Source organism: Mizuhopecten yessoensis, unplaced genomic scaffold (genome assembly GCF_002113885.1).
Source record: "Mizuhopecten yessoensis strain PY_sf001 unplaced genomic scaffold, ASM211388v2 scaffold1405, whole genome shotgun sequence".
Lineage (NCBI taxonomy): Eukaryota > Metazoa > Mollusca > Bivalvia > Pectinida > Pectinidae > Mizuhopecten > Mizuhopecten yessoensis.
In genome coordinates, this window is record NW_018404030.1 from 389,399 (window position 1) to 404,281 (window position 14,883).

The following is a 14,883-nucleotide window of genomic DNA, read 5'->3' on the forward strand; positions in this document are numbered from 1 at the left end:
GTTTTTCTACATGTATAATTCGCGAATTTCGTTTTCAAACTTGCGAGAATAATATACATCAAGAAGCGTGGAACTCGCACTATAGTTCGTGGTACCGAATTTAGGTATGTTGATTCAATGAAAAAGGCAGTAACAGAAACAACACCTCATCCTCATCCTGGTATGTACATTTTCATAATGTTGCTTTGTAGACCTAGATTACCAAAATTGGTAATTTCAAATTTTTACTTAAAATATAAATCAATTATTGATTTAGTTTCTGGAACATCATTTTTGGTTTAATATTATAATGGAACAATTGTGCCTGTAATGTTCTTAGATATCAACGACAAGTGATTCAGATTTGAATGAGTGACGGAGCGGTCCATTTACACGTGCTGACAGGGAAGTGGGAGGGGGAATGCAACTTTGGTTCATATTACCATTCATTGATTGAGAGGCGATATTCAATCTTAAGAACAATAAACAGTTGTTCTGAATCGTTTGTAATTCCTGTGAATACTTTTTTCTATGACTAGAGAACAAGATAAGTTTGTTTCTTTTAATTTGATAGGTAGAATTGCAGGTGGAATACGTGTGTGTATTCCTCAGGTAGTGAACCGACTCCTTCGCCACGTACGTTGCTGTCGGAACCAATAGCAGAGGAACCATGGGGTGTACCGGGATCATATCCTTGGTAGGATGCTGGAAGAGCGGGTTACCTGTGCCATCAGATGAATCTCTGGGTTGTGGTCAATGTTGTCAACAGCCGATGTTGTAAAGAGGTTTTCTGTCAGTTAAGGAGGACAAACTCTACCCTATGTTTCATATCGCTTAGGCGAGTAGCTGCCAATACGCTTGCACGTAGGTGAATCAACCAAATTTTCAAGCAGAAAACACAAAAAAACAATTGTCCCCCTACCCTGGACCCGCTACTAACTGAATCAGCTCTGACTAAAGGCTAACTACGTCTCTGTCGTAGGCATATAGATTCAACAAGTTCAGTAGAAATATTCAATACTCTTTTATACGAAATACTTAGTTCCCACCTGTAGAATGTGTCAACAAGCGCACGTTTCCCCGTCTGACTGTAAAGAGCGATGGCGATATAATTACAAGAAGGAGTTTCTTGTCGTTTGATGACGATGAATAAGAATTAGACAAAGACAATCCCTGGTAATTGTCATCAAAAGAGCCTTTAGAGGCTGCCTGCATGGCTAAAACATTTCGTCGAATTAACTGTTACGCGTTGGAGAGGTGACTGGCTTTAGTGTCAAATGGTTCAGTGATTACACGTCGTAACGCTGAGCCGGCATCGCTGTTAGATACACGTAAGTATACCTACCATCTCTGTAGGCCTGTAAACCTGAGATTTGTCCTAGAATCCATTCTTTCAGTGTTGTGGTGTGGACATCGGTGGATGCATCCCTGCACCCCTGGAATATGTCATAGCAAAATCGAAGGCTCAGTGTTCAACACCTCGTGGATGACACGAGAAGACCAGTTTGATCATTTGATGTGAATTAAAAGAAAATCGCGGTTGCGTAACGGTAAAACCTACCTGCTTTGAAGTCGGGCGCCGCTCCTCTTTGATCTTCAAGGGACATGTATCAGCCTTGTGATTGGTCAGTTTCATTTTACCTGAGACCAATCAAATAGCTAGCCGCTAGCGTTCAAATTTGCTATGACATATTCCAGGGGTGCAGAGAACGTAAGTGAGCGCAACCCCTAGAGTATCGAGGATGCAGTGGATGGTGTGCCGGGGTTGTTTAATCTGTTACCATACATCTCAGGTATGTCAGCCATTCAAAACACGACTGCTATTACATTGTTCCTGAAGTCTTCTATGTAGGTTATAATCTCAGCCAGTGCGATGCCTTAGTTTTGGTTCCGATTGTTATCCAATGGATGATTCTATATAATTTTAGGACCTTGATTTGTTGTATAACGCCACGATCGCGAGACATTTCACATTTAGCATCCTAAGCAACCATGTCCCAAGAACAAGGTTTTGCTGACAGTTTCTTATCATGTAGTTAAAAAGCACATACCCTTACCTGGCTGTTCGTGTTAAACGTACTTCCATCATGCATCCTGTCATATACTGTTAGGTCAGCACTAAAAAAGAATATTCAAAGAAAGTGTGTTTCTCTTGTCCACTCAACTCGAACTACCCGGTGGAGTATAAAATGGTATGGGGTGGATGTTGCGGTATCTGTGCGATAGAATTCAAGTGAGGTCGCACTATAAATGATACCGTTGGAAGAACGGTCCCACTACAAACGCTTTACAAATGTAATAAATAGAAAATGTAATGGTGTCTTAAGTAATAACAAAAATATTTCACTCGTGTGGCTAATGTTTTGATATTTTTCACGAGTGCGTCAAAATATTAGCCACATTCGTGAACTATATTTGTTGTTACTTAAGACTTAAATATCCTCTATATCACACTGTTGTCGTCATCATCAAACTGTTATCATCATCATCATCATCATCATCATATCATCATCATCATCATCATTATTAAAGAGTCTGCTTTTATTTTATAGACATTTACATGTCATGAGAAAATGCACATATTAATTGAGGTTATCAAGAAGTAAGCAACATGGAATCATATATTTTTGGCGTAAGATGTTGTATTTACTAATACAATGGGAAGCATTTGATTGATATAAACAATACTTATATGTGTTGTTTTTTTGAAAATCCGTAAGCGTCCAAAGAACACGTGCTTTGAAGAGGATGATTTTATTTCCAAAATATGACATTGTAAGAATATTTAGCTGTTCCTGCTCATATCGACGTGGTCATTGACAAACAACAGGCGGACGAAGTGACATACTGACAAATACTGACATCAGACAGACACCATAGCTGGCCCGCGAACGGCTGGCTGGCTGCAGAGGCTGGAAGTAACACTCTATGTACCTATCCCACACAGCCTCTCCACGAGTCATTCAAGTCCAATCTCTCACCCGTGTTAGCTGAAGTAAGGCTGCATCAAGAGCTATCTCTATCCCGCTGTTTGGGGACTTGTTAGGCTGATAGGGAGTTAGTCGGGATAAAGTGGATAGGGAAAGTAACACTAGCCGAATATAGCTTATGTAATAACTGACAATATCGATTTCTGACTCTGCTATCCCTCGGACGTGTGTAACACATGTAAACACTGCAGTACTTGAGAGTAGGACTATGTTTTAGAGTTAAAGGCACCTGTTTACCATTGTTTGGAGACAAAGTACAACTTGGAGTATCTGGGAATTGTTCTGTGATCTAGGCGATTCGATATGTTTTCGAAAACTGTGGTATCAGTTGCGTTTCTCCTCACGAGTGTGTTTTTTCTGGCTGTTACAGGTACGTTATAATCTAAATAAACGATCTCTTAATGTAGTGCCGTCAATAATTGCATGAATGCACTGAACTGGTACTGCTTCATACAGGCTGTCTTAAAATACAATAAATTAAAAACGATAAAAGGGGCTCTAGACCTCCATTGCAATCCTGTTAGTATTTATGAGAGCTCAGGTATGGTACATTATTGTAGGACGAAAGTTTTTTTTGATAAGCGTAACATTTCCTGTCAGCGTGTCACAAAAACATTTTAATGTCCATATGGCTATTTCGTTTATTAAGGTAGCATCAATGGTAGCAAAGGTAAAAAAATAATAGCGAAAACACAACGTTGAAAGTCTTCGGAATCACATATTTAATGCAGCAAAAAGGGAAATGTGACTTAAGTGTAACTCAAACATTGAAACACTACAAACTTACAACATTTGGCTACATGTACAACCGATAAATAATTATTCATATTTAAATAGATATTTCATATCAACCAAACAACTTTGGGAACTACAAGCTTAATTGTTTACATTGAAAGTTATGTGTGATCAAAGTGTTTCCATACTATGTTTAGTTCTGTTTGTACTGTTATTGTTTATTTGTTTGTTTGCTTGTTTTTAAATGTAAAATTGTCTAGGTTGGTTTTACTTTAAATCTTTGCCAATCGTTTTGCTGAGCTACGTCGTGACGATATATATATATATATATATNTATATATATATGTATACAGAAAAAATAAAACAACGACCAACTAAAAAACTAGCTGCTTTCACCCTTCATAGGGGTCTTCAGGTTTGATGCTTTAAATTCACTTGATCTCACGTAATCAAGATAAAATATTTACTATAATAAGCCTTCAGTTACAAGCTTACCGAGGGTATATGCAATTACAACAGCATATTTTATAGAAATAACTTCTGTTTAAGAATTCTATATTGTACTATTGTTTCATGGTGACTGTTTTTCTCTGTTGTTTGCTGTGATATCCAAATTGTCATGTTCCTTCCTTGATAAAGGGACAGATCGCCCTGAAAAATTGACAAATTTCTTCCTCTGCACTGTCGTTATTACTTTTTTGCCCATATATCTATTTAAGTAATACGCATCCAACCAACATTTGTTTGGATCCAGTGCCAATTATTGGATCATACTGTCGTTATTACTTATGAGACCTATATATAACAGGTGATAGATGTATGAAGCTTTTAACGATGTTTCATGTATTTGGCAAATTACAAAAAAAGCGTTTTGAAGATGTAGATTTGCAGTTGACAATGAGAGTGCATTATAGTTATATACCAATGTACAAGCATAACGAAGATGCAGATTCGATAGAATTCGCAACTACTCATATTGATGAAAGTGGTTGACATATCCAGATATTTAGCAGTAAGAACATTTAATGGGATAATAAACTAGACAATGCTATTGTGAATGTTTAGCTGTAAGCTTATTAGATAGTTCTAGCGGAATATTTGTCCTCGACAGATGCGTGAAACTTGATTAATCTCCGGTAAACAAAGCATTGTGTTCCCTATCGGAAACGGCAGTAAATGCCGAAATAGAACAACAGCAAAACAGTGAAGGGGAAGTTTATTTCCCCGTTATGTGATAGATCTAATCCGATCAAAACGTGGATGAGGTGCAATACTAGATACACATCAGATGTAACTTTCCAACGTCAGGATGGGAACAGACGAGTATTTATTAAATTTAGACGTAAAGTTGACAAAACGTTGCTTGGTGTTCTTTTCTTCAACGGTAACATTTAGTATTCATATACAATTTTTCCAAGATAAATAGAATTATACAAATGCCAGTGTGTCTGTTTGTTTATAGCGTGTGCTTTTGAGATACCATTCGATGACATATTTGATCCATATTCTACTTCTCCGACTTACTGAGTTTTCAAAAACTAACACTTACACACGAAGGAGGACGATGCATATAAGTACGGCCTTGAGCACGGTACTGACGCAAGATCACTATCCCTTCTCTATCAACTGAGAGTGCTATATAATCTTACTTTTCTGTGGCACATACATGAATGTTGATGCTTGTTAGAAAGGTTAGTCAAGCTTTCATACTTCCTACACTACACTCGGGGTCTGATAAACATAAGTATCTGATAGAAATATTTCTCTCTAGTCACGCATGACCCCGGCATTGATCTAATGGGCATTATGATTTGTTACTCATAGCCCTGCGCCCTTAGCCACGTTTACACTTAGTCATCAAGGAATTGCAGGGACGCAGGAAAATATTGGTCAAGGATGTGTAAAACGCAGTATAAACTGATAAAGACACGTTTGGAAAGATCTCCTCGGACGTCGAGTACGTGGTCGAACTTTAGACTTGTTAATAACAATTGTGAAGACGCAGTTTAATCATGACGCATTATAACTATAATGAGGAAAAGTAACGTCAGTGTTGACGTCGTTGTGACATCCTCGATATCCAGGAGTAACGCTCAATTTCGCTCTTTTCACCCCTGGAATAATTCATAGCAAAGTGAAGGCTCAATGTGCAGTACCTTTTGGATGAGACGAGAAGCCTTGTTTTGTCCTATTATGGTTATCAAAAGAATATCGCGGTCGCATAACGGTAAAAATTGACAGGTTTTGAAGTCGGGCGTGCCTCCTTTGTTATCTTCAAAGGAAAAGTGTCAGCCTAGTGATTGGTCAGATTTTTTGTTATCGGACACCAATCAAATAGCTAGCCGCGTGCCTTCAATTTTTCTATGACATATTCCAGGGGTGCAGAGAGCAAAAGTGGGCGTTTCCCCTGGATATTGAGGATGTCGTTGTGACGGTATTGACTTAGTAACAACATTAGTGAAGTAGTAATGACAATATGGACGTAATAAATACGGTATTTACGTACAAATAACTGCATTGTTCTGTTTCAACCACGATTGAACATGAACAGACCGCTACTAATATGCATCTTGACTATTCTGTGCTCTTCTCCGGCCTTTATCTTTTTCACTTCGGTCTCCCTTGGACTGCTGGTTTCATTGGCGGCATAGACTGTAGTTGATTGTTGAAGGTATACGTGGACGGCACGGCACTGTGTTTGTATCTTTGACCAAGATACTTTACTCCGCTTATACCAGTCTATTCAGCTGTAAGTGAGTCTGTGGTTGGGCAGTCCTAGAATTATTGAATGCTAGTTGTGAGCGCCGAAATAGCAGCACCGGCTGTATGCTCCTCATGGAGTTGAGACATATATTGGCTGGTTACAAAGGCCCTATAACCACGGGTGATAATTTGTGAACCACTTTGAGATGACCTACGAACTAGCTAGTGATAAAGCGGTATATAAGAACCTCGAAATAATATAATTATTATTATTAAATCGTGACAAGCGCGTAACGCAGTTTGTGATCGTTGTAAGAACGCATTGGACATAGTGGGAACGTGACCATGTGCGCAGTGGTAGGAAATTAGTTGAAACGTGATAGACACTATAAAATCCAGTAAGGACGACGTCTGCTGGATAACCGAACTACTCGGCAGTGAAGCGGACCTAAAACCTATCACTCAATCAATCAATCGACGTAGTTAGGGCACGGTATGAACTGAACAACTACACAGTTTGTAAACCACGTCGCCGCTACGTTGATCAAAATGTTCTGGACATTGTGGTGCGGTCTTCCAGGTTTTCGTCGGAGTGTGATGGGCACTTATGCAATGATCAATCGTCATTTTGCTGTTTTATAAAAATCACTTAGCATTTCTATGTAATAAACTTTGAAATATATTACTTGAGTAATTTCATAAGTACACTGAGTCTATGTTAGTCCAAACTATATATATATGTAGGACAATGAACCAAGATTTTTTAAAGTTAGCAAACATATGCGTCAATGTTCTAAAGATGATTTTTATGTGTTATCTTTTTACAAACTGAATAGCGACGATGTAGTTGGAAGAGAAATTAACGAAAATATGTTTATAAAAGTCCTCAAACCCATCTTGAATGCACAATGATTTTTGCAATGTATTGTAAGTAGATGCTTTCTTTGTCCTGGTATTGTAACGTTCCGGGGTCCGTACCCTAGTCACTTCTAAGGATCCCTGTGCTGTAAGCTTAATTATAACCATACTACAGTTGCAAATATATACAAATATGTGTTACTACCTTGTAACCAGCATACCCATTACCTAATGCTTAATACATGATATGAACAGAATAATTACTGCACGACTATAGAACTAATACGAAAGCTATCTGCTCTTTATCAATATAACACACTACACACACTACCGTACAATCCAGGCAGTACACAACTCGACTACCTAGTCGCGGCTAGCCCTAGTCACTATAGTTGCCCTATAGTCAGCTACCTAGCTATATGACCTAGTCGCGCCGATCACGACAGCCTCATACTAGTATACAACTACAGCACTCTCTAATGTCCAAGTCTATCCCTAGTCACGACTAGCTCTAACGACTATACCTAGTCACGACTAGCCTGGTCGCGACTAGCCCTGCACAGCCTATGCCCGTGACACCTTCTGTCTAACGGTATCTCGCTACAGCACTCAATCGTTTATTTAATATATCTTCCATGCAGTGTGTGGATCAAGGCAAGACTTATTCAGTCACTTCTATCTTTCCAACACAAAGCCGGTCTCGCATATATTAGGTACTTGCGATCTGTCGCTGCTGTACACACGCCGAGATCAGAACAGAACTGGGCTGATTGTCGCTGGATTCTGCCTATTTATACCCTCTTGCTATCCTAGCGACACCTAGCGGTGAGTGAGGTATAATCACCTGTACGTTTTGATTGTACCTCGAAAACTATCTGTCTTCTAAGCGTTCGAATTACGGAGACATAACACAAATGATTAACGCCAACAGATCAACGTATCTAACCTGAATAATATGCTAAATCAGTGAAGGTAGGATTACGATATGTACATTCATCACAGTATTGATTGTGACGTCACTATGCTTGTTTATTGATGACGTCAATAAAATTGTTGACTATACAAATATTGATGAAGTCATGTAACCAACGGTGATAAATAAACATCAATCGCCTGAAGAAGCCCTAGAAGGCAGAAAGGCCTAGCGGACGATCTGAAAGATTTATGTTTTTTATTCTATAAATATATAAAGAAAACATTGAGAAGTCCTTGTGGTGGAATTAAATATAAAAAATTAAACAAAAGACAGAGAAAGTGTCTCTAGGCCTTTTCTCGGGTTGATTCCCCGTTCATCAGGAGACTGTGTTTATTTTGAAAACAGGCATTGTAAGGTCATAGTTGTTTACACAAGAAAGTATGACGTCATCAATAATGCAAAATCATTATGACGTCACAGAAGGCATACACATAAATCCATGACGTCAACAGCAATACAAGCTTAATTGTGACGTCACAATAAAATATGAACAATAATATCTAAAGCACAGCAATTGCTTAAAGCATGACACGTTGAATTTAATGTGAACTATTTAGACTGGGTTTCAACAGTTTCATTAACTCCGACTCCTGAAACTTCCCTCTTTATCACATCAGATGAATGCATTGGTAAATAGGGAACACTTTGAAGTTATTGTTAGCACGGTTATGAATATGTTTGTTCACTTGTAAAAATCTAAGGTCATCATGGATTGTTTGTTGCTTGTGAAGAGTCATTCTTTGACGTAGTTCACGCCCAGTTTGGCCAATATGAAATTCCAAACATTTAACACAAACTTTAGCATATATAACATTCTTCGACTTACAATTCATACTAGAACGTACAGTGAATTTAAATCCATTTTTGAAAACAAAAGTAGAACCTTCAATAATTATTTTACATGTTCCACATCTGGGCGAATTACATTTAGACACAATAAGTTCAGCTTGATTCGTTTCAAACTTGGAAAAACTCAATAGCCTTTTGAGATTTTTGGGTTGTCTTTTACTATTGATAATTCTATGTTTAGCTAAAACATTTTTCATACGCACGCTAGTTCTCTGCAAGTCATCGATTTTGGTTTTTACAATAGGGTACATAGCAAAATTATGTGGATTGTATGTAGATACAAAAGGAATAATTCCTTGGTCATCGTTGGCTTCTACACGGGATGTAAAAGGTCCCTTCTCTATAGCTCTATTTACACCACTACGAATAATCTCGTCCGGATTATGCTGCGACTTCAGGAAAAACATTAGTTCTTTAAGTCGCACATCCAGCATATTGGGGTCACTTACAATTGTCACAATTCTAGATGCGAGATTAAAAGGTATATTAATTTTAATATATTTAGTATGATTTGAATAAAACTCTAAATAATTATGAGCATCAGTAGGCTTTGAATACAAATGTAGAGAATTCATTTCCTCACTTAATTTGTCAATACACATATCAGAAGGCCATACAATAAAACAATCATCTAAAACTCTAAAAAAATGTTTTGTACATATTCTAAAAACACTTTACCATATTTACATTCTATATTGTTGTAGAGTTTCTCTTCAAAATAACCATGGTATATATCATTATTTGTTGGTAGTGATTGCCATCAAAATAAAAGACATTTCTTTTCAAAATAACTTTTCATGATCAAAACGGTTATCAATCTTGCCTGGATGTTTCTTAAGCTAATACGTAATAGCTTCGATTCCTAAATCATGTGGAATATTTGTATATAAGCTGACGACGTCAAAAGACACAAGTTTAGAATTGGGAGGAACAGATTTTGGCAAATGTTTTAAGAAAATCAAAATCGTCTTTTATAAAACTCCTCACTGAAGAACAAAGTGGCTTCAAAATTAAGTCAATAAAATGACTAAGCCGTTGGGTAACACTGTTAGGTCCGCCTAATATTGGTCGAAATGTCAAATCATCTGGATTTTCAATAATCACATACTCGCTTTTCTCGCTTTGAATTAATTTAAATTAAATTAAACAGAAAACATCGATGTTTTCAATCATACGTTGCAATCAAACATTGGTATTTTGTTTATGTTCGTGAAGAAAAACATGTGTTATTTCTTGGGGAACCATTAGATATTTTTGAAATATTCCAGCTCGACCCATCCTAGACGGCACGCTCCTCAATATAACAGCCCGGCGAGGCTCAACAGTCAAACTCCCTTGTAACATCCAGAACCTCGGCACGCACAAGGTACGTAGAGCTAGGGGTTAGGACTACATTTTATTGTACAAACGTGTGTTGCTAGGGGTTAGGACTACATTTTATTGTACAAACGTGTGTTGATGAGTCGGCATTCATACATTTGTACCTAGCAATTTTATAAAAGGCTACCGATGTGCGGTAATGATTGATATAATGTAAATCAATAACACCTATTCACAAATCATAAGCAAAATGTCATACTTTTGTTTGTATACATATGAAGCTATTGTGGTCGTCTTTACATGGTTAGCTCCCTTTGTTAAATATCTTTAATCGTTAAATATTTGTGTTTTTTTAAAGAATGTTGTCATTTTTTTATGATAGACCAGTGTATAATCCTGAATGCAGGGATAAATTAACGTCAGTTTCATATTTCCTGATACCCTTATGTTTGTATCAGTAATATTTGAACACTTATCATTTGACCTGAACACTTTTTCCTTTACTGGTTTTGCTTGTAATAATCTATCTGTATGGTTTGACCTGTAATATTATACCTGTGCACAGGTGGCGTGGTTTGACGGGGGTGAAACCGTTATCGCAGTCATGGACCGGATCATCTATGATATCTCTCGATACAATATTGAACGTCTCTCTGTCAATGACTGGAGTCTCGTCATTCGTCACGTCGGACCAACAGATGAAGGAATCTATAGATGTCGCGTAGACACCCAACCAATCCTGGTGAAACCTATCCAACTCATCGTTGATGGTAAGGGGAGGCCACTCACCTAAACATGATTTATATCGACTTTCATGTATGGACCAGCATGCACATTAATCTTTATCTAGAGTTGTCGTTCCTTCCTATCACATACCCCTTTGTCAACCGCTTCATCATAAGATTCTCGGAAAATTGAATTTTGACCTTTTGAATTTATGGGGGGTCCTAGAATAATTGTCGTTTAAATATAGATTTTATAAATTTTAATCTTAAACGTTTTTATTAGAATACTAATTTTATAAAGAGAAAAACATTTTTATTGTCCACGTATATGAATGTTATGAGCGACAACTTTGGGTAAGGCACAAGCTGATTTCACGATTACATGTTTGGCATGCTAAAAAAAGTCTTTTACCGGTTTTGATATTACATAAAAATTATTCTTTAGACAGAATACATATATGGAAAGTTTTTAAGGAAGAATAAAATATACACTACCATTGTAACTATACATAATCAAGTTGACAAGTTTTGATATATTTAAAATATTGTGAAAATGTTGCATGCTTTTCTAATTAAAGGTATCACTACGCTTACTTCATGTTTATCAATATGACATATCTAGTATCAAAATATCAGTAATTCTATACACTACCATAAGTCATTTTCAAAATTAAATTCACATGTAATATCAATCTGTCATTTTGTTAGGATACCACCGTCACGCAACTAGGTCTTATGCAATGAGGTACACTACTGTTATATGCAGTTATTATTAATGTTCATGTATCTACATATGGCGGAAAAGAACAGGTTATCAACCTTCTTAGATACTCACTCGTTTCATGGATAATTCAAACATGTTTTCTTCATCAATAACACTAACCCTTGTATGTATCTCATTCATGGATATTAAAGCGTCGTAGTTTTGCTACGCTGTATAATTCGCGAATTCCGTTTTCAAACTTGCGAGAATAATATACATCTACCAAGAAGCGTGGAACTCGCACTATAGTTCGTGGTACCGAGATTTGGTCTGTTGATTCAATGAAAAAGGCAGTAACAGACACAACAGCTTATCCTCATCCTGGTATGTACATTTTCATAATGTTGCTTTGTAGCGCTACAGTACCAAAATGCAACATCTACTTAAAAAGTATGATTTAATTCTTGACTTAGTTTCTGGAACATTATTTTTGGTTAATATTATAATGGAACAATTGTGCCTGTAATGTTCTCAGATATTAACGGCAAGTGATTCAGATTTGAATGTGTGACGAAGCAGTCCATTTACACGTGCTGACAGGGAAGTGGGAGGGGGAATGCAACTTTGGTTCATATTACCATTCCTTGTTTTACAGGCGATATTCAATCTTAAGAACAATAAACAGTTGTTCTGAATCGTTTGTAATTCCTGTGAATACTTTTTTTATGACTAGAGAACAAGATAAGTTTGTTTCTTTTAATTTGATAGGTAGAGTTGCAGGTGGAATACGTGTGTGTATTCCTCAGGTAGTGGACCGACTCCTTCGCCACGTACGTTGCTGTCGGAACCAATAGCAGAGGAACCACGGGTTGTACCGGGATCATATCCTTGGCAGGATGCTGGAAGAGCGGGTTACCAGTGCCATCAGATGAATCTCTAGCTTGTGGTCAATGTTGTCAACAGCCGATGTTGTAAAGAGGTTTTCTGTCAGTTAAGGAGGACAAACTCTACCCTATGTTTCATATCGCTCAGGCGAGTAGCTGCCAATACGCTTGCACGTAGGTGAATCAACCAAATTTTCAAGCAGAAAACACAAACACCAATTGTGCCCCTACCGGAGTCTTACCCTCAACACGCTACTAACTGAATCAGCTCTGACTAAAAGCTAACTACGTCCCTGTCGTAGGCATACATATTCAACAAGTTCAGTGGAAATATTCAGTACTCTTTCTTAGTCCCCACCTTTAGAATGTGTCAACAAGCTGACGTTTTCCCGTCTGACTGTAAAGAGCGATGGCGATGTAAATACAGGGAGGAGTAAGAATTAGACAAAGACAACTCCTGGTAATTGTCATCAATAGAGCCTTTAGAGGTTGCCTGCATGGCTAAAACATTTCGTCGAATTAACTGTTAGGCCTTGGAGAGGTGACTGGCTTTAGTGTCAAAGGGTTCAGTGATTACTCGTCGTAATGCTGAGCCATCATTGCTGTTAGATACATGTAAGTATACCTACCATCTCTGTAGGCCTGTAAACCTGAGATTTGTCCTAGAATCCATTCTTTCAGTGTTGTGGTGTGGACATCGGTGGACGCATCCTCTGCACCCCTGGAATATGTCATTGCAAAATCGAAGGCTCAGTGTACAACACCTCGTTGATGACACGAGATGACCAGTTTGATCATTTGATGTAAATTAAAAGAATTTCGCGGTTGCGTAACGGTTAAACCTACCAGCTTTGAAGTCGGTCGCCGCTCCTCTTTGATCTTCAAGGGACATGTATCAGCCTAGTGATTGGTCAGTTTCTTTTTACCTGAGACCAATCAAATAGCTAGCCGCGTGCGTTCAATTTAGCTATGATATAGTCCAGGGATGTAGAGAACGTAAGTGTGCGGTGGATGGTGTGCCGGGGTTGTTTAATCTGTTACCATACATCTCAGGTATGTCAGCCATTCAAAACACGAGTGTTATTTCATTGTTTCTAAAGTCTTCTTTGTAGGTTATAATCTCAGCTAGTGCGATGCCTTGGTTTTGGTTCCGATTGTTATTCAATGGATGTTCTATATAAGTTTAGGACCTTGATTTGTTGTGTAACGCCACGATCGCGAGACATTTCACATTTAGCATCCTAAGCAACCATGTCCCCAGAACAAAGTTTTGCTGACAGTTTCTTATGTTGTTAAAAAACACATACCCTAACCTGGCTGTTCGTGTTAAACGTACTTACACCATTTCATTTCAAATCAATTTTATTGTATTCAAAAAAATACAATTGGATTAGGCACAGGCATTGCCTATAAAAGCCCTTTCCAGAGAATATACGTATATGTATATATAGAGAGTATAATAGAGAAGATGTAGTATATGTTCGAATTAATAGGAGAATACTAGAACCATTTAATACATGTTCACAGAAAATAATACATGTAACTAGAATATCATAGATTTTACCATTTCAATTAATATAGTCTATTTACTTCAATTATTAATAGCCTAGTGTTTGGTTGGAGGCACTTCAAAGACACTGTCACTATACACAGTGCCATCCTTCCCAATTACACCAGAGTTATTGTTATAACATAGCAAATACAAACACATTGTAATGTATTTTTAAGTATAGTTTAAGTTAAAATCTTCCAGATTTGTCAATAAACTCCAGAACACATGAGAGAATAAATTTATTTGATTCACTGCTAAGGTTCATATCACCCTTAGTGAATATAACAGTATTTAAGATGATGTTGTCAATTTCGTTGTAATTAGATAACGCATTGAATAAAACTTGTCTTTCATCTATATATTTGGGGCAATTGAGGAAGAAGTGATTTGCATCTTCAATAATAAAACCACAGTCACGCTTAGGATTATCTGTAAGATGATCATTATATAAATCTGATTTTAATTGGCTGACTTTATTCCGTAGTTGACATAATGTTATATTCAACTTCCTGGAGCCACCGTATTTAAAAATATCCGTACAGTTAGATGGTTGCAAAACGTATGTGCTTGCCTTAAGTTATTCCAGTTTTAACTGGCTCAATGTAGTGA

At 37.4% G+C, this 14,883-nt stretch overlaps 1 protein-coding gene across 1 annotated transcript; it reads left to right on the top strand.

Annotated features, from left to right (window-relative positions):
- Positions 1 to 2,970: 2,970 nt before the first annotated feature.
- On the top strand, positions 2,971 to 13,765 carry LOC110461581. The gene is made up of 4 exons (XM_021515116.1): positions 2,971 to 3,339; positions 10,359 to 10,456; positions 10,976 to 11,180; positions 12,607 to 13,765. The coding sequence occupies exons 1-4, from the start codon at positions 3,273 to 3,275 to the stop codon at positions 12,690 to 12,692; spliced, it is 456 nt and encodes a 151-aa protein (XP_021370791.1). The 5' UTR covers positions 2,971 to 3,272; the 3' UTR covers positions 12,693 to 13,765.
- The last annotated feature ends 1,118 nt before the right edge of the window (positions 13,766 to 14,883 follow it).